Source organism: Triticum urartu, chromosome 5A (assembly GCF_056163025.1).
Source record: "Triticum urartu cultivar PI428250 chromosome 5A, HENAU_Tu73, whole genome shotgun sequence".
NCBI lineage: Eukaryota > Viridiplantae > Streptophyta > Magnoliopsida > Poales > Poaceae > Triticum > Triticum urartu.
In genome coordinates, this window is record NC_141877.1 from 79,278,473 (window position 1) to 79,297,584 (window position 19,112).

The window sequence follows — 19,112 nt, forward strand, 5'->3', positions numbered from 1 at the left end:
GTGGAGAGAACAGTGATGTGCAAATAAAAATGGGAAGCAACTGTTCTGAGTGAGCAGACCAAGATGTGTGAACTCTGAACAGACAGAAGGGTTCGGACCAACATTTTAGCGACTAGAGACAATAAGTTGCAAAGAAGTAAGCAAACACGAAACAATTCACACTACCTCTAAAAAGAAAGGCAAATTTTAACATGGTCCCTCTTATCTTCTTTTTTTACATGTGAGGTAAGAAGGTAAGAATCAATCAAGCCATTCATTGATGAGATCAACGGCTAAGATTTATTTTATACTCTTACCTCTCATGTTCTCATGTGAAAAGAGGAGATAAAAGGGACTATGTTAAAACTGCTCAAAAAGAAAACAATCTATGTACTATTTCAGTACACAGCTCGCAGCTTCTAGTAGCCACGTTGCTTCAGTGAATTGCGTAAGTTCCTTATACGCATTGGAACTCTATCTGGTCTCTAGCTGACAATGGGGTCCCTGTCCTGTCTTAGTGGCACAATAAAGCAGCAAATAAAGATAAAGAAACTAGTGTGACATGGAGCGAAAGTGCCCTTCTACTCTCGACCTCAAATGCTTCTCTATGCACAGTAAAATAAAAATAAAAACTAACCCGCAGAGGGGATCTCTTCTTTTCTTCTATCAATATATAATACGCATGCTTGTGCATATTATAGAAAAATTCAAAATTGTATAACAAGTATTTAATTTTCTTCCTGCATTCGTGGAGTCAACACTCCGAAATGCTTTCAAAAAAATAGTCTTTTTGGAGCAGTGATTTTCCTTTTTTTTACCCAGAATATTAGGTTCATGAAAGTTTGCACGTATGTAAACATTCAAGATAATATTTCCGTTGTGCTATTGTATTGATCTGATCCTCGTATTTGATATATATAAAGTACAATTGTAAGGGAGAGATTTGAAGTAGAGGATAAGTTACACGTGTTTTGAATTTATTAGAGTAACTTTAATAGAGCAACCCATCTCGTCTGTCGTCGTCCGTTTGGGTTGGCACTGACATAAAAGGCGGACCAACGCGCCGACCCAAATGGACGGACAGATTTTTTAGCTAGATTTGCATCGGCATGGTCATGAGACGGACGCGCGCGCTCGCCTTCTCCTCCCCCGGGTCCGCTGGTCGGTGGCACATTGGCCTCGCCCATCCAACTGCAACCCTCGCCCACCTCCTTCGTCGCTGACGCCACCGCCCATTTTTTCCGGCGACTCTGCCAGCTGCCGGCGCCTCCACGTCCACCCAACAACGCCGCCAACTCCCACGTCGCCAGCCACCGCCGTCTTGCCGCCGGGGAGCCGACTGCTTCCCACTCCCACTCCCCCTTCCCCCACCACACAGTCGCGACCGCGAGCAAGAAGCCGCCTCGCCGCCCCGGCCAGATCCTCACCGGCACGCTCGTCGGACGTCGGCCCACTCGTCGGACGCCGGCAGGGTAGCTAGCTGGTCCGTGCGCGTTGCGACTCCCTTCGTCGGCCGTCTCCTTCATCGATGCCCGCAAGTTGTTCAACAGTTTGCCCAAGGTACAAAATAGACTCCGTCGACGAGTTCTTTTTTCACAATTTCCTTTGCAACTTCGACGATTCGTCGTCCGATGGCGAGGAGGAGATATTGGCTGCCGTATTTGTCCATCACCACCTCAACAGCCAGCGGCCGTTGTTCCGTGGCTCCATTCCGGGCCACCTTCCGGCGTTGAATCGCAACCGAGAGAGCGGGCATTTCCTTTCTTTGGAAGGACTACTTTGATACAACAAACCCATTGTTCAAACATCAAAAATTTCGCCACCGTTTCCGTATGAGTAGGCATTTTTTCAACCGTATTAGAGAGGGGGTGGTCGGCTATGATGACTATTTCGAGTGCAAAGAGGATGTCGTTGGCAAGATTGGTTTCTTCTCTTATTAGAAAAGCACTGCCCCCATCCGAATGCTTGCATACGGAGTGCCCGATGATCTCATTGACGAGTACATCCGTATGAGCGAGTCTACATGCCTAGAGTCCCTGTATAAGTTCTGCAAGGCTGTTATTGATGTGTTTGGCGCTGAGTACTTGAGAGAGCCAACTCCTGAAGATACAACCCGTTTGTTGGCGATGAATGCCAGCAGAGGCTTCCCAGGGATGCTTGGCAGGATAGACTGCATGCACTGAGAGTGGAATAACTGCCCTTCTGCTTGGCAAGGGTAGTATAAGGGCCATGTCACGACTTGCACTGTCATACTAGAGGTTGTGGCGTCTCAAGATCTCTGGATCTGGTTCTCTTTCTTTGACATGGCTAGATCACACAATAATATCAACGTGCTTCAGCGCTCGCTGGTGTTTGCTAGACTTGCCGAAGGCAACAACCCACCGGTGAACTTTACTATCAACAGCCACAACTATGACAAAGGATACTACCTGGGTGACGGTATCTATCATCAGTGGACTACTATTGTCAAGACAATCCCTAACCCTGTCGGAGAGAAGAGAAAAAGATTTGCCCAAGAGCAAGAGAGTGCTAGGAAGGATGTCGAGCGTGCCTTTGGTGTTTTGCAATCTCGACGGGGCATCGTTCGGTATCCTGCTAATACCTGGAGCACGCGGAAGCTGTGGGAGGCGATGACTGCTTGTGCGATCATGCACAATATGATCGTAGAAAACGAGCGCTCGAAACGTCTGTACGATCAAGGGTTTCAGTTTCAGTGTGAGAATGTTATACCTGAGCATGGAGGAGCGGCAATGTTTGAACCGTTCACCAATTTCATCATGACATGCGTGATTGGGAAACCCACGTACAGCTGTAAAATGATTTAGTTATGTTGGAAATATGCCCTAGAGGCAATAATAAATTGGTTATTATTATATTTCCTTGTTCATGATAATCGTTTATTATCCATGCTAGAATTGTATTGATAGGAAACTCAGATACATGTGTGGATACATAGACAACACCGTGTCCCTAGTAAGTCTCTAGTTGACTAGCTCGTTAATTAATAAATGGTTACGGTTTCCTGATCATGGACATTGGATGTCGTTGATAACGGGATCACATCATTAGGAGAATGATGTGATGGACAAGACCCAATCCTAAGCCTAGCACAAAGATCGTGTAGTTCGTATGCTAAAGCTTTTCTAATGTCAAGTATCATTTCCTTAGACCATGAGATTGTGCAACTCCCGGATACCGTAGGAGTGCTTTGGGTGTGCCAAACGTCACAACGTAACTGGGTGGCTATAAAGGTTCACTACAGGTATCTCCGAAAGTGTCTGTTGGGTTGGCACGAATCGAGACTGGGATTTGTCACTCCGTGTAAACGGAGAGGTACCTCTGGGCCCACTCGGTAGGACATCATCATAATGTGCACAATGTGATCAAGGAGTTGATCATGGGATGATGTGTTACGGAACGAGTAAAGAGACTTGCCGGTAACGAGATTGAACAAGGTATCGGGATACCGACGATCGAATCTCGGGCAAGTATAATACCGCTAGACAAAGGGAATTGAATACGGGATTGATTAAGTCCTTGACATCGTGGTTCATCTGATGAGATCATCGTGGAACATGTGGGAGCCAACATGGGTATCCAGATCCCGCTGTTGGTTATTGACCGGAGAGTTGTCTCGGCCATGTCTGCATGACTCCCGAACCCGTAGGGTCTACACACTTAAGGTTCGATGACGCTAGGGTTATAGGGAAAGTATGTACGCGGTTACCGAATGTTGTTCGGAGTCCCGGATGAGATCCCGGACGTCAGGAGGAGTTCCGGAATGGTCCAGAGGTAAAGATTAATATATAGGAAGTATGGTTTTGGCCACCGGAAGTGTTCCGGGAGGCTTACATGGGCCAATAGTGGGAAAGGACCAGCCCCTAGGTGGGCTGGGGCGCCTCCCACCAAGGCCCAAGGCGTCCTCAAGGGGAGAGGGGGCAAACCCTAGGCGCAGATGGGCCCTAAGGCCCACCCTAGGTGCGCCCCCTCTCTCTCCCCCTTGGCCGCCTCCCAGATGGGATCTGGGGGCTGCCGCCACCCCTAGGGAGGGAACCCTAGGTGGGGGCATAGCCCCTCCCCTCCCCCTATATATACTTGAGCAAAGGGGCAGCCCAACACACGATTCAATCTCCCTGTTGGCGCAGCCCTACCCCTCTTCCTCCTCGTCTCTCGTAGTGCTTGGTGAAGCCCTCCTGGAGTCCCGCGCTCCTCCACCACCACCACGCCGTCGTTCTGCTGCTGGATGGAGTCTTCCCCAACCTCTCCTTCTCCCCTTGCTGGATCAAGGCGTAGGAGACGTCACCGGGCTGTACGTGTGTTGAACGCGGAGGTGCCGTCCGTTCGGCACTAGGATCATCGATGATTTGGATCATGACGAGTACGACTCCATCAACCCCGTTTACTTGAACGCTTTCGCTTAGCGATCTACAAGGGTATGTAGATGCACTCTCCTTCCCTCGTTGCTACATTACTCCATAGATTGATCTTGATGATGCGTAGAAAATTTTGAATTTCTGCTATGTTCCCCAACAGTGGCATCATGAGCTAGGTCTATGCGTAGTTTCTATGCACGAGTAGAACACAAAGCAGTTGTGGGCGTTGATTTTGTCAATTTACTTGTCGTTACTAGTCTTATCTTGATTCGGCGGCATCGTGGGATGAAGCAGCCCGGACCGACCTTACACGTACTCTTACGTGAGACTGGTTCCACCGACTGACATGCACTAGTTGCATAAGGTGGCTAGCGGGTGTCTGTCTCTCCCACTTTAATCGGATTGGATTCGATGAAAAGGGTCCTTATGAAGGGTAAATAGAAATTGGCATATCACGTTGTGGTTTTGGCGTAGGTAAGAAACGTTCTTGCTAGAAACCTATAGCCACGTAAAAACTTGCAACAACAATTAGAGGACGTCTAACTTGTTTTTGCAGCATATGCCTTGTGATGTGATATGGCCAAAAGGATGTGATGAATGATATATGTGATGTATGAGATTGATCATGTTCTTGTAATAGGAATCATGACTTGCATGTCGATGAGTATGACAACCGGCAGGAGTCATAGGAGTTGTCTTTATTTATTTATGGCCTGCGTGTCAACATAAACGTCATGTAATTACTTTACTTTATTGCTAAAGTGTTAGCCATAGTAGTAGAAGTAATAGATGACGAGACAACTTCAAGAAGACACGATGATGGAGATCATGATGATGGAGATCATGGTGTCATGCCGGTGACAACGATGATCATGGAGCCCCGAAGATGGAGATCGAGAGGAGCAAAATGATATTGGCCATATCATGTCACTATTTGATTGCATGTGATGTTTATCATGTTTTACATCTTATTTGCTTAGAACGACGGTAGCTTAAATAAGATGATCCCTCACTAAAATTTCAAGAAAGTGTTCCCCCTAACTGTGCACCGTTGCGAAGGTTCGTCGTTTCGAAGCACCACGTGATGATCGGGTGTGATAGATTCTAACGTTCGAATACAACGGGTGTAAGCCAGATTTACACATTAAAAACACTTAGGTTGACTTGACGAGCCTAGCATGTACAGACATGGCCTCGGAACACGGAAGACCGAAAGGTCGAGCATGAGTCGTATAAAAGATACGATCAACATGAAGATGTTCGCCGATGTTGACTAGTCCGTCTCACGTGATGATCGGACACGGCCTAGTTGACTCGGATCATGTTTCACTTAGATGACTAGAAGGATGTATATCTGAGTGGGAGTTCATTAAATGAACTCAATTATCATGAACATAGTCTAAATTGTCTTTGCAAATATGTTGTAGATAAATAGCTCACGTTGTAGCTCCCTGTTTCAATACGTTCCTAGAGAAAGACCAAGTTGAAAGATATTGTAAGCACTGATGCGGACTAGGTCCGTAGTCCGAGGAGTGTCCTCACTGCTACACAGAAGGCTTATGTCTTTGATGCACCGCTCGATGTGCAAACCCCTACAACGTCGTCTGTGGATGTTGTGAACACCTGACAGACACATCCTGATGACTACTTGATAGTTTAGTGCACCATACTTTACGGCTTAGAATCGGGATTCCAATGACGTTTTGAACGCCATAGAACATATGAGATGTTCCAAGAGCTGAAATTGGGATTTCAGGCTCATGCCCGTGTTGAGAGGTGTGAGACCTCTGGCAAGTTCTTTTGCCAATAAGATGGAGGAGAATAGCTCAGCTAGTGAGCATGTGCTCAGAATGTCTGGGTGCTACAATCACTTAAATCAAGTTGGAGTTAAACTTCTAGATAAGATAGTGATTGATAGAGTTCTCAAGCCACTATCACTAAGCTACTAGATCTTCGTGATGAACTATGACATGCAAGGGATGGAGTTGATCCCGGAGCTGTTCGCGGTGCTTAAGACCGCAATAGGTAGAAATCAAGAAGGAGCATCAAGTGTTGATGGTTTTAACAAGACCACTGGTTTCAAGAAGGGCAAGGGCTAAAAGGGAAACTTCATGGATGGCAAACCAGTTGCCGCTCCAGTGCAGGAACCCAAGGTTGAACCCAAACCCGAGACTAAATGCTTCTATTGTAAGGGGAACGGTCACTGGTAGTGGAATTACCCCAAATGCATGGTAGATAATAAGGCTGGCAACTTCAAAGTTTATACGTGTCATTAATATGTACCTCACTAGTACTCCTGGTAGCACTTGGGTATTGGATACCGGTTCAGTTACTATTATTGGTGACTTGAAGCAAAAGCTACGGACTAAACGGAGACTGGCTAAGGGCGAGGTGACGATGTGTGTTGGAAGTGTTTCCAAAGTTGATGAGATCACCATCGCACGCTCCATCTGCCTTCGGGATTAGTATTGAACCTAGATAAATGTTATCAGGTGTCTACGTTGAACATGAATATTATTAGATCATGTTCATTGCAATACGGTCATTCATTTAAGTTAGAGAATAACGGTTATTCTGTTTACATGAATGATACCTTTCATGGTCATGCACCCTATGTGAATGGTTCATTGAATCTCGGTCATGGTAATATACATGTTCACGCTAAAAGATGTAGAGTTAATAATGATAGTACCACTTTCTCATGGCACTGCCGCTTAGGTCATATTGGCGTAAGATGCATGAAGAAACTCCATGTCGATGGATGTTTGGAGTCACTTGATTTTGAATCGCTTGACACATGCGAGTCATGCCTCATGGGCAGGATGACTAAGACCCCGTTTTCAGGTACAATGAAACGGGCAAGTGACTTGTTGGAAATCATACATGCAGATGTGTGTGATCCAATGAGAATTGGAGCATGCGGTGGATAGCGCTATTTTCTCATCTTCACTGACGATTTGAGTAGATATAGGTATATTTACTTAATGAAGCACAAGTCTGAAACGTTTGAAAAGTTCAAGCGATTTCAGAGTGAAGTTAAGAATCATCATAACAAGAAGATAAAATTCCTACGATCTGATCAATGAGAATATCTGAGTTATGAGTTTGGCAAACACTTAAGACATTGTGGAATTGTTTCACAGTTGAAGCCACCTGGAACACCACTGGGTTATGGTGTGTCCAGACATCGTAATCGAACCTTATGAGATATGGTGTGATCTATGATGTCTCTTATCAATCTACCGTTTTCATTTTGAGGTTATGCGTTAGAGACAGCTGCATTCACTTTAGATAGGACACCATCTAAGTCCATTGAGACGACGTCATAAGAACATTGGTTTGGCAAGAAACCAAAGTTGTCGTTTCTTAACGTTTGGGGATGCGATGGTTAAGGCTTCAGCCGAAGAAGCTCGAATCCAAAGCGGACAAACACATCTTCATAGGATACCCAAAGGTGACAGTTGGGTATACCTTCTATCTTAGATCCGAGGGCAAATTGTTTGTTGCTAAGAACGGGTCCTTTCTCGAGAAGGAGTTTCTCTCGAAAGAAATGAGTGGGAGGAAGATAGAACTTGATGAGGTTGTCGAACCTTTACTTCAACCAGAGAGTGATGCAACATAGAAAGATGTTTTCTGTGGAGCCTACGTCTGTTGAATAGGAAGTTAATGATAGTGATCATGAAGCTTTGGATCAAGTTGCTATCGAACCTCGTAGGTCGACAAGGATATGTACTACTCCTAAGTGGTACGGTAATCCTGTCTTAGATATCATGTTGTTAGACAACAATGAACCTACGAGCTATGGAGAAGCGATGGTGGGCCCGTATTCCGACAAATGGTTAGAAGCCATGAAATCCGAGATAGGATCCATGTATTAGAACAAAGTATGGACTTTGGTGGACTTGCCCGATGATCGGCAAGCCATTGAGATAAATGGATCTTTAAGAAGAAGACGGACGTGGGCAGTAATGTTGCCGTCTATGAAGCTCGACTTGTGGGAAAGAGTCTTTTCACAAGTTCAAGGAGTTGACTACGATGAGAATTTCTCACCCGTAGCGATGCTTAAGTCCGTCGGAATCATGTTAGCATTAGCTGTATTTTTCGATTATGAAATCTTACGGATGGATGTCAAAACAAGTTTTCTTACCAGTTTTCGTAAGAAAAGTTGTATGTGATACAATAAAAGGTTTTGTCGATCCTAAGGATGCTAAAAGGTATGCTGGCTCCAGCGATCCTTCTATGGACTAGAGCAAGCATCTCAGAATCGGAATATATGCTTTGATAGAGTGATCAAAGCTTTTAGGTTTATACAATGTTTGCTAGAAACTTGTATTTACAAGAAAGTGAGTGGGAGCACTACAATATTTCTGGTAAGTATATGTGGATGACATATTGTTGATCTGAAATAATGTAGAATTTATGGAAAGCATAAACGGTTGTTTGAAGAGTGATTTTCAAAGGAAGACCTGGATAAAGCTGCTTACATATTGGGCATCAAGATCTATAGAAATAGATCAAGACGCCTAATGATACTTTCAAAGAACGCACACCTTGACATGTTTTTGAAAGAGTTCAAAATATATCAGTCAAAGAAGGGGTTCTCACCTGAGTTGTAAGGTGTGAAGTTGAGTAAGACTCAAAGATTGACCACGGCAGAAGAAAGAGGAAGGACGAAGGTCGTCCCCTATGCTCTTGTCATAGGCTCTATACGGTATGCCATGCTGAGTACCGCACCTGATGTGTGCCTTGCCACATGTCTGGCAAGAGGGTACAAAGGTGATCTAGGAGTAGATCACTAGATAGCGGTCAAAATTATCCTTAGAGGAATAAGGAAATGTTTCTCGGTTATGGAGGTGATAAAGAGTTCGACGTAAAGAGTTACATCGATGCAAGATTAACACCTATCCGGATAGCTCTGAGTAGAGATACCGGATACGTATAATGGAGAAGTAATTTGGAATAGCTCCAAGTGGAACGTGGTAGCAGCATATATGATATAAATTTTTGCGAAATACATAGGGATCTGAATATGGCAAGACCCGTTGACTACAACCTCTCTCACAAGCATAATATGATCAAACCCAGAACTCTTTGAGTGTTTATCACATAGTGATGTGAACTAGATCATTGAGTCTATTAGACTCTTGGATGTTGGTCACATGGCGATGTGACCTGTGAGTGTTAATCACATGGCGGTGTGAACTAGATTATTGACTCTAGTGCAAGTGGGAGATTGTTGGAAATATGCCCTAGAGGCAATAATAAATTGGTTATTATTATATTTCCTTGTTCATGATAATCGTTTATTATCCATGCTAGAATTGTATTGATAGGAAACTCAGATACATGTGTGGATACATAGACAACACCGTGTCCCTAGTAAGCCTCTAGTTGACTAGCTCGTTAATCAATAGATGGTTACGGTTTCCTGACCATGAACATTGGATGTCGTTGATAACGGGATCACATCATTAGAAGAATGATGTGATGGACAAGACCCAATCCTAAGCCTAGCACAAAGATCGTGTAGTTCGTATGCTAAAGCTTTTCTAATGTCAAGTATCATTTCCTTAGACCATGAGATTGTGCAACTCCCGGATACCGTAGGAGTGCTTTGGGTGTGCCAAACATCACAACGTAACTGGGTGGCTATAAAGGTTCACTACAGGTATCTCCGAAAGTGTCTGTTGGGTTGGCACGAATCGAGACTGGGATTTGTCACTCCGTGTAAACGGAGAGGTACCTCTGGCCCACTCGGTAGGACATCATCATAATGTGCACAATGTGATCAAGGAGTTGATCACGGGATGATGTGTTACAGAATGAGTAAAGAGACTTGCCGGTAACGAGATTGAACAAGGTATCGGGATACCGACGATCGAATCTCGGGCAAGTATAATACCGCTAGACAAAGGGAATTGAATACGGGATTGATTAAGTCCTTGACATCGTGGTTCATCTGATGAGATCATCGTGGAACATGTGGGAGCCAACATGGGTATCCAGATCCTGCTGTTGGTTATTGACCGGAGAGTTGTCTCGGCCATGTCTGCATGACTCCCGAACCCGTAGGGTCTACACACTTAAGGTTCGATGACGCTAGGGTTATAGGGAAAGTATGTATGCAGTTACCGAATGTTGTTCGGAGTCCCGGATGAGATCCCGGACGTCACGAGGAGTTCCGGAATGGTTCGGAGATAAATATTAATATATAAGAAGTATGGTTTTGGCCACCGGAAGTGTTCCGGGCATCACCGGTAGTGTACCGGGACCACCGGAGGGGTCCGGGGGTCCACCAGGTGGGGCCACCAGCTCCGGAGTCTTACATGGGCCAATAGTGGGAAGGGACCAGCCGCTAGGTGGGCTGGGGCGCCTCCCACCAAGGCCCAAGGCGTCCTCAAGGGGAGAGGGGGCAAACCCTAGGCGCAGATGGGCCCTAAGGCCCATCCTAGGCGCGCCCCCCTCTCTCTCCCCCTTGGCCGCCTCCCAGATGGGATCTGGGGGCTGCCGCCACCCCTAGGGAGGGAACCCTAGGTGGGGGCGCAGCCCCTCCCCTCCCCCTATATATACTTGAGCAAAGGGGCAGCCCAACACACGATTCAATCTCCCTGTTGGCGCAGCCCTACCCCTCTTCCTCCTCGTCTCTCGTAGTGCTTGGCGAAGCCCTCCTGGAGTCCCGTGCTCCTCCACCACCACCACGCCGTCGTGCTGCTGCTGAATGGAGTCTTCCCCAACCTCTCCTTCTCCCCTTACTGGATCACGGCGTAGGAGACGTCACCGGGCTGTACGTGTGTTGAACACAGAGGTGCCGTCCGTTCGGCACTAGGATCATCGGTGATTTGGATCACGACGAGTACAACTCCATCAACCCCGTTTACTTGAACGCTTTCGCTTAGCGATCTACAAGGGTATGTAGATGCACTCTCCTTCCCTCGTTGCTAGATTACTCCATAGATTGATCTTGGTGATGCGTAGAAAATTTTGAATTTCTGCTACGTTCCCCAACAGGTTAAGCATATGTGGGCTCATGTTGGCAACCAATAGATGTATCTTCTTTTATTCGGCTTGCAAAACTATGTGAGACATTTTTATTTTTATTCGGCTTATAAGGCTATGCTATTTCATTCGGTTCAAACTATGTTATTTGAATATATGTTTAAATGTAGATTCATCAATGCAAAAATGAGCAATTTGTTGAAATAATGCGGCCAGCCGGTTACGCCGGCACATATGGGTCGGCGCGTTGGGCGCACTACTGACTCATATCTAAAACAGGGCGAACGCCGGGCGGCCGGCCAACCCAAATGGACAAAAAACGGATGAAATCGCCGTCCGTTTGGGTCGCCCCATTGAAGTTGCTCTTATATCTCTAGCTCATCATAATATACTTCTAACGTTTCTCCTAGCGGGAGTGAAGCGGCCGATTGTAGCTGTATTTGAAGGCTTGCGCTTGTCCTCTTCTCTCCGGTATGCCATCCTCACTGCATTTCTAATGGCTAATAGGTTAGCACCTTGGGCGGTGACCGCGTCATCTATGATGAGACGACTGCATTGACATGTCGTCACTACAATTACGACCCTACACGGACACATGGTCCTAACAAAACAGATGTGTGCTTGATGGGTTTCCTCCAGTCCTGGCAAAATCAGTGGACTCATCGTCGACGGCAACCTCTGACATTTGCAAAAGTGCATCGTCCACGACTGCAACTCCGTCATCTACAACATAACACATTTTTCTTACGCATCTGGTTTTGTGTGGCGTCATCATCCACGACGACTACATCACCGACCACTGCTACTACATGATTGGCTACCTCGACATAGATATGCATGGCCACACCTACAACTGTCAGAAGGGGCCGCGGTCACCGCCCTGGGTGCTGACCTACCAGCCATTAGAGGCGCAGTGATGATTGCATAGGGAAGAAGACGACAAAAGCACAAGACTTCAAATTCAGTCGCAATCGTCCGCTTCACTCCCGCTACGACTAGGGAAAATGTTAGAAGTATAAACATGATGAAGAAAGAAATAAGGATAGAGATAGAATTAATTTAAACACATAATATCTTGCCTTGTACCTTAAGCATTTTCTAGTTTGTACTCTAAATATACACATGGGACCACATCAATACAACAACAAATATTGTAGAGTTCCATATTTTTCACATTCACGAGGGTGCATTTGAGCTTGGAGTAAAAACTCGGAAACTCTATGTCCGGCATGGAGTTTTTGCTCCCGGAGCACATGCTCTCGTCTTAACAGTAAAATTCAAAATAATAGTTAAAATCCAAAAGAAAATACTAAACTCTTTTTTTACAGGACACGTGTTTGAATGTTTCACTTCCGTGCAGGATTTTATGAAGAAAAAGTATTCGATGTGGTCAGGGAAAAAATATAACCAATACTCCGAAAAAGCTCATCTTTCAATAATTTTGGGGTGCTTATTCTTTACCCAAAGCATCACAAATGCAATCTTTTCACGAAAATTTATACATAGAGAGAACACGCAAGAATGTTTGTCTAAAAGTATCATAATTCATTATACTTTTTTTTTATTTACCGTCTATCTGGGTGGATTTTCACCTGGGTTGAGAGCAGAATGACACTTGGAAATAGTGGTGTCAAAGGGATTGCTGTCATACCTAACCTTTTTTGGGCGCTCCTCTCTATTGACACCGCTACAATACCACAAACTGGCTATTTAGGTGATGGCACGTGTCATCGGCTTCTCTGCATGCATGTGTTATTATGTTAACATATGTTAACATATGTTTTTTTTCTTTTGGATGACGTTGACATGTTTTAATCATGTGTCAATCTATATTTATCTGAACACGACTCCTTACCCTATCTACACGTTCTACGAATACAAGTCCAATTATAACATAGCTTGTATAGTGCATTCGACACAATTCTAACATCAAAATACGACACAATTCTAACATAAAGTATGCACGGGGCCATGTCATTATCATCGAGAAGAAAGATTATAAAATATGTAGCATCCAAGTTTACAAAGACTTGCACTTAGCAATCTCCACCAGTCAACAGCTGAGCTCGGAAGCAAATCGAGCGTAGTTCAGATGGTCAGATTTTCTTTGTGGTGAAACCAACTCATTAGGGTCAAGTCCTAGCCTTAACATTAGTGATCGTATTTTCTTGGATTTATCTCTGGCAATGCGCGTTCAGTGGGAAGAGACGTTGTCGTCGACCTACAAAGACGTTTGTGACGACTTCGTCAATCTCAAAATGATATACCGACTTAGTCTCTAGGATATATTCATAGAGATAAGGTGTATATGTGTTAAAAAATATAGCTGAGCATGGAATAAAAAGAAAAAAAGTAGTCATTGAAGCCAACAACAGAAGCACTTGCTCCTAGCTCAAGCACAAGAGCAGAAAGGAACAATAATTTGGAAAACCCGGGAACAATCTGAGCAAAAGGTCCAACAAATCATGCGTTAATTCCATTGTCTAAAATTAGGGAAACGTTGTTAATCAGCCGGCTGATTATAGCTTGCGCATCCGCCGGGCGCTGCACCATTCGATCGCTTCATCGTGATTTCACGCCACGCTAGAAGTGTTCACACGGAGCGTGCAGGTGCGTGGGCCCCTATGGGTCCATTGTTTGATTATTTTTTTCATATACCGTGCGGTGTAACTCTGACTTAGAGCCTTTCACATTTGCCATCTTGTTGGGATGTCATGCTTCTTACGGGATGGACCTGACTTCTCACAATCTCTTCTTTCTGCAACAAGATCTCTGTTGCAAAAAAAAGCATCGAGACCTCTGTTACGAAAATAATTAACTGCAGCAAGGCCTCTGTTGTACAAAAGACTGTAACATGACCTCCATTGCAAAAACAAAAATTGCAACATGAACTCCGTTGCAATTTTTTTAACAATGCCTCTGTTACAAAAAAAATCTACAACTTTACCTATATTTTGCAAAAAAAATCGCAACATGACCCGTGTTGCAGAAAATTACCGCAACACGACATTTGTTGCAATGGTAGAGGATAATGCTCGGCCACTCAATTCGTCAGATCCACGTCTCGCATGCGCAACCGTCAGATACGAGCTTCCGTCGCATGCGCAACCGTCAGATACGAGCTTGAGCAGCCGACACACAACCGGCCAGGACCTTCACCATTAGACGCAAAAGTCCTTCCGCAACAACACCCATGTTGCAGAAGTCCTTCCGAAACAACACTCATGTTGCAAAAAGGTTAAGACGAAAAAAATTCTGCAACATCATTTGTGTTGCAGAAGTCTTTCCACAACAATACCCATGTTGGCAAAAATTTAAGAAAAAGAAAGTTCTACAACATCATCTGTGTTGTAAATTTCTTCCGCAACAGCACTCATATTTCAGAAGAGTTCAGACAAAAAAAACTCTGCAACAACACCTCTATTGCAAATGTTTCTGCAACAAGAGGTCTGTTGCAACGCTGAGGAAGGAACCGCGCCACTGGATTGCCCTGACCAAATGGATGCGAAGGCGGCGGATCTTTTTAAAAGATCCGCCGGCCGACGCCTAGTGTCCCCCCTAAAACTATCATAATTCATTACTGCAAGAATGTTTGTCTAAAACTATCATAATTCATTATACTATTTTTTGAAATTTATCGTCTACCTGGATGGATTTTCACCTGGGTAGAGAGCAAAATGACACTTGGAAATAGTGGTGTCAAAGGAATTGCCGTGGTGTTGACACATATCATCGGATTCCTTGTGCGCATGTGTCAAACGACATTGACATATTTTAATCGTGTGTCAATCACTATTTATCCAAGCACGACTTTGTATCCTGTCTACATGCTCTACGAATGCAACTCCAATTATAACATACTCCCTCCATTTCATAATGTAGCACGATCATGCTTTTCGAGATTTAACTTTAATCATAATTTTAATCAACATGGGTGACTGCTGCGGGAGCGCGACAGATACCTTGAATTCGTATTCGAAAGAAGTTTTCAAAAGTATAAATTTTCAATAAAATAATTTATATATTATTGATCTAATTTATGATCAATGTTGAATCTCAAAAGTGTGGACTCACTATATTATGAAGTGGAGGAAGTATTTTATACAGTGCATCCGACACAATTCTAACATAAAATCGCATGGGGCCATGTCGTTATCATCAAGAAAGAAAGATTAAAGAAATATGCAGCAGCCAAGTTTACAAAGATTTGCCCTCAGCTATCTCCACCCATCAACAACTAAGCTCGGAAGCAAATTGAGCATAGCTTAGATGGTCATATTTTTTGTGGTAGAACCGGAATCGTGAAACCAATCCATTAGGATTTAAGTTCTAACCTTGACATTGGGGGTCGTATTTTTTTAGATGTATTTCAGACCTTCAAGCAATGTGTGTTGATGTGTGTTGAGTGCGAGGAGACGTTTTCGTCGACTTACGAAAACGCCTGTGACGACTTCATCAATCTTAAGATGATATACCGACCTGGTCTGTCGGATATGCTTTTATACATAAGGTATGCGTGTGTGTATTTATAAAGATGAGTGTATATGTGTTAAAAAGAAATTGCTGAGCCTGAAATAAAAAGGAAGTAATCATTGAAGCCAACAACAGAAGCAGTGGCTCCTAGCTCAAGCACAAGAGCAGAAAGGAACAATGATTTGGAAAACCCGGGAACAATCTGAGCAAAAGGTCCAACAAATCATGCGTTAATTCCACCATCGGCGGTGACAGATCACAGATGAACCCAACATCGATCGTTTCGTTTCCTAGCTCCGCTTGATGAACGAGACGACGGCGTCCATCTCCCTCTCCGCCTTGTCGCCCCAGCCGGACTTCTCCAGGAAGTAGACGTGCCCCTCGCCGCCGGTCTGGTACAGCACCGCCTCCTCCCCTGTCCACGCGCTCCCCCTCAGCGCCTCCACGTACCTCCGGCCCCTGTCCCGCATCGTGTCCAGCTCCGCCACGGTGACAAGTGCTCGCCGGCAGCCGAGCGCCGCCCACTCCTCCGCCGGCATCGCCAGCGGGTTGATGAACGGGTGGTCGGCCCCGTACCTCCCCGCGCACACGAAGCCCCACGACCTCTCCACCCTCTGCAGGAACCTGGGGTCCGCGCCCTCCGACGGCACCAGATCCTTGCCGCGGAAGTACGGGTGCAGGAGCACCAGCCCTTCGATCCGCGCGCCCGCCGGCAGCCCGTTCTCTCCGCCGCCGGCCCTTGTCGCCATGTGGTGCGCGATGTTGGCGCCGGCGCTGTCGCCCGCGACGAAGACGCGCGCAGCGTCGCCGTGCTCGGCCAGCCACGGCTCCCGCCCGGCGGCCGGCGCGCAGCTCGCCAGGGCCCAGCGGAGCGCCGCCCACGCGTCGTCGTAGGCGGCCGGGAGCGGGTGCTCGGGCGCGAGGCGGTAGTCGACTGACACGGCCACGACGCCGGCCGCGGCCACGAGGGCGTTGAGGAAGCGGTGGTGCGTGCCGGAGAAGGCCGAGTGGACGGCGAAGGCGCCCCCGTGGAAGTAGACGAGGACGGGGAGCTTCTCGGACCGCGGGACGTCCTTGGGCAGGTAGAGCCGCGCGGCCAGGCCGGCGTCGGCGTCGATGACGACGTCCTTGCAGGTGACGCCCGTGGCGGCGTCCGTGCCGGCGTCGACTCTGGACGCGCCCATGAGACGGTGGACGCGGCCGCTCTTGTAGCGGATGAGGAACGGCGAGAAGTCGAAGTCGACCTCGGTGTCCGGATCCATGGCCGCGGTCGCGCGCGGTCGAGTTTCCGACGAGCGAAAGCGAAGTGTGTGCACGATTGCAGTGTTGCAGCACGCCTCGGGCATGGCTCCCGGAGCAAAATCGTATCACTGGTGGGCATCGGCGACCATTTCGTGGATTGAATTAACAATTCTATCCACTTTGGAATCGAGGTGGAAACAGGAGCCATGGTCGGGCAGTCCGCGTAATCGTATATGCTCAAATTGGCCGCACGCTGAACAATTGGAATCGATGCCAAAAAAAGTACTCCAGCCCGGCCATTTCCACACGAATTAACATAAACAATTCAGATTAACGTAGACAATCATTTCCCTTTGCACCCTCAACCTGTCTTAAACAGGCGAGTCAGTTTGTGCTTGGATGGTTAGACCGAATGTGGTATCTCTAGCACATCAGGGTTCAAGTCCTGATGCAGAGGCCGGAGATCATTCTCTTTTTCTTAAAAAAAATCAGGGTTCAAGTCCCGATGTTCGTATTTATCTGGATTTGTTTCAGGATTTCTGACGATGCATATTCAGTGGGAGGAGACGTTCCCGTCGACGACGCGGTGCCTACAGTGACTTCGTAAATTTCAAGATGATATGTCGGTTCAGTCTTTCGAAGGTGCTCATAGAGATAGGGTGTGCGTTTATAGTGATGAGTGTATACGTGTGTGTATATGAGCGCTTGCGTCTAGATTGTGTTCGGAAAAAAACCTGCCTTAAACAGTGACCTGTGCGATGACATCAACATTTTACAACGTGTTACTCTCTCTATTCATCTATATAGGCCTAATGCATTTTTTGAGGTTAACTTTGACCATATATTAGAATTAATATATGACATGCATCATGCACAAAGCACATCATTAAATTTGTACGTGAAAGAAGCTTATAATGATATAATTTTCACGTTATGCATCACATATATATTAATTTTGTCAATAGCCAAAAGCAATCTCGGAAAACGCATTAAGCCGTATATATATGGATGGAGGGAGTATCCTTTTTGTTTAAAAAAACTTCGTCGATCTATCCATCATCACTAAAATTAATGCGAAAGAACACTAGATATAAAAATTATATCCTAGTCCGTAGACTAACGATGATTACAAACACTGAAGCGGACCCAAAATGTGATGTCGTCATTGCGCCCATCATTAGAGTTGGGCAACAAATGTTGTAGTAAACAATTCTTAAGTTACCGTGCTAAGCCCCCAAGGACCAATGCATCACAACAGCAACTGTCGTCTATGTAGAGGAGCGTAGATTGAAAAGATCCAACTGTAGACACACGAACATTGACGAACGAAAAACAGATCCAAACGGATCCATCAAGCCTCTTGCCTCCTCCTAGAAAAGATTAGGTTTCTTCTGCCTCCCATAGGCATTGCCGCCGGTCCGCCTCGTCTCCTCTATCCTTAGGACCATGGAGACGCGATGGATCCCGGTCTTTGCCGGTGGGATAACTCCGACTTTATATGTTTCTTTGAGTTCTGCTAGGGTTTATGTCTTGCTTAGCAAAGCGAGGCGGCAACGGCTCCCTGAAGATGAAATAAGATTCCTCCATCTAGCCCCCGTCCCGGTAGCGCATCTAGCATCATTGGTGGGCAAGTGGAGGTGTGTCTCCGAAGGATCTGCCTTTGGTGGATCTGGTCGTCGTTCCTCTACGTTCGTGTGCTGTTCTAGTGTGCTAGTTCTATGGGGTCTTAGCAGAATGACTTCCTGATTGTTTATTACAACAAGTTTTGTCGGGCTCCGGTGAGGTAGGGACGATGATGGCGGTGCGCCTTTGGCTCGCCTCAGTGCTTGTGTGGTCGCATATGTGGTCTATGAATCTGGATGTAATTTTTATTTTTTTTCGGTGTTCGGCTTATTATCATAATTGAAAATGAATAGATCAGATGGTTTCCCACGGAGAAAAAAGACAAAAGCCGACCAAATCTTGCGAGATCGTCAGAGACAAACCTTCACATGCCCTTCAACGACATTAGAAGCACTACCGAGACAAAGGCTAGACAGGAAGAATATT

General features: G+C 45.8%; 1 protein-coding gene across 1 annotated transcript; it reads right to left on the reverse strand.

The window, feature by feature from the left end:
• Positions 1-15,923: 15,923 nt before the first annotated feature.
• On the reverse strand, positions 15,924-17,451 carry LOC125507953 (putative carboxylesterase 13). The gene has a single exon (XM_048672496.2). The coding sequence runs from the start codon at positions 17,165-17,167 to the stop codon at positions 16,112-16,114; it is 1,056 nt and encodes a 351-aa protein (XP_048528453.2). The 5' UTR covers positions 17,168-17,451; the 3' UTR covers positions 15,924-16,111.
• Positions 17,452-19,112: the final 1,661 nt, after the last annotated feature.

Coding starts and splice junctions, on each gene's coding strand:
- LOC125507953 (XM_048672496.2), bottom strand. CDS start 17,167: ATGCCCGAGGCGTGCTGCAACACTGCAATCGTGCACACACTTCGCTTT.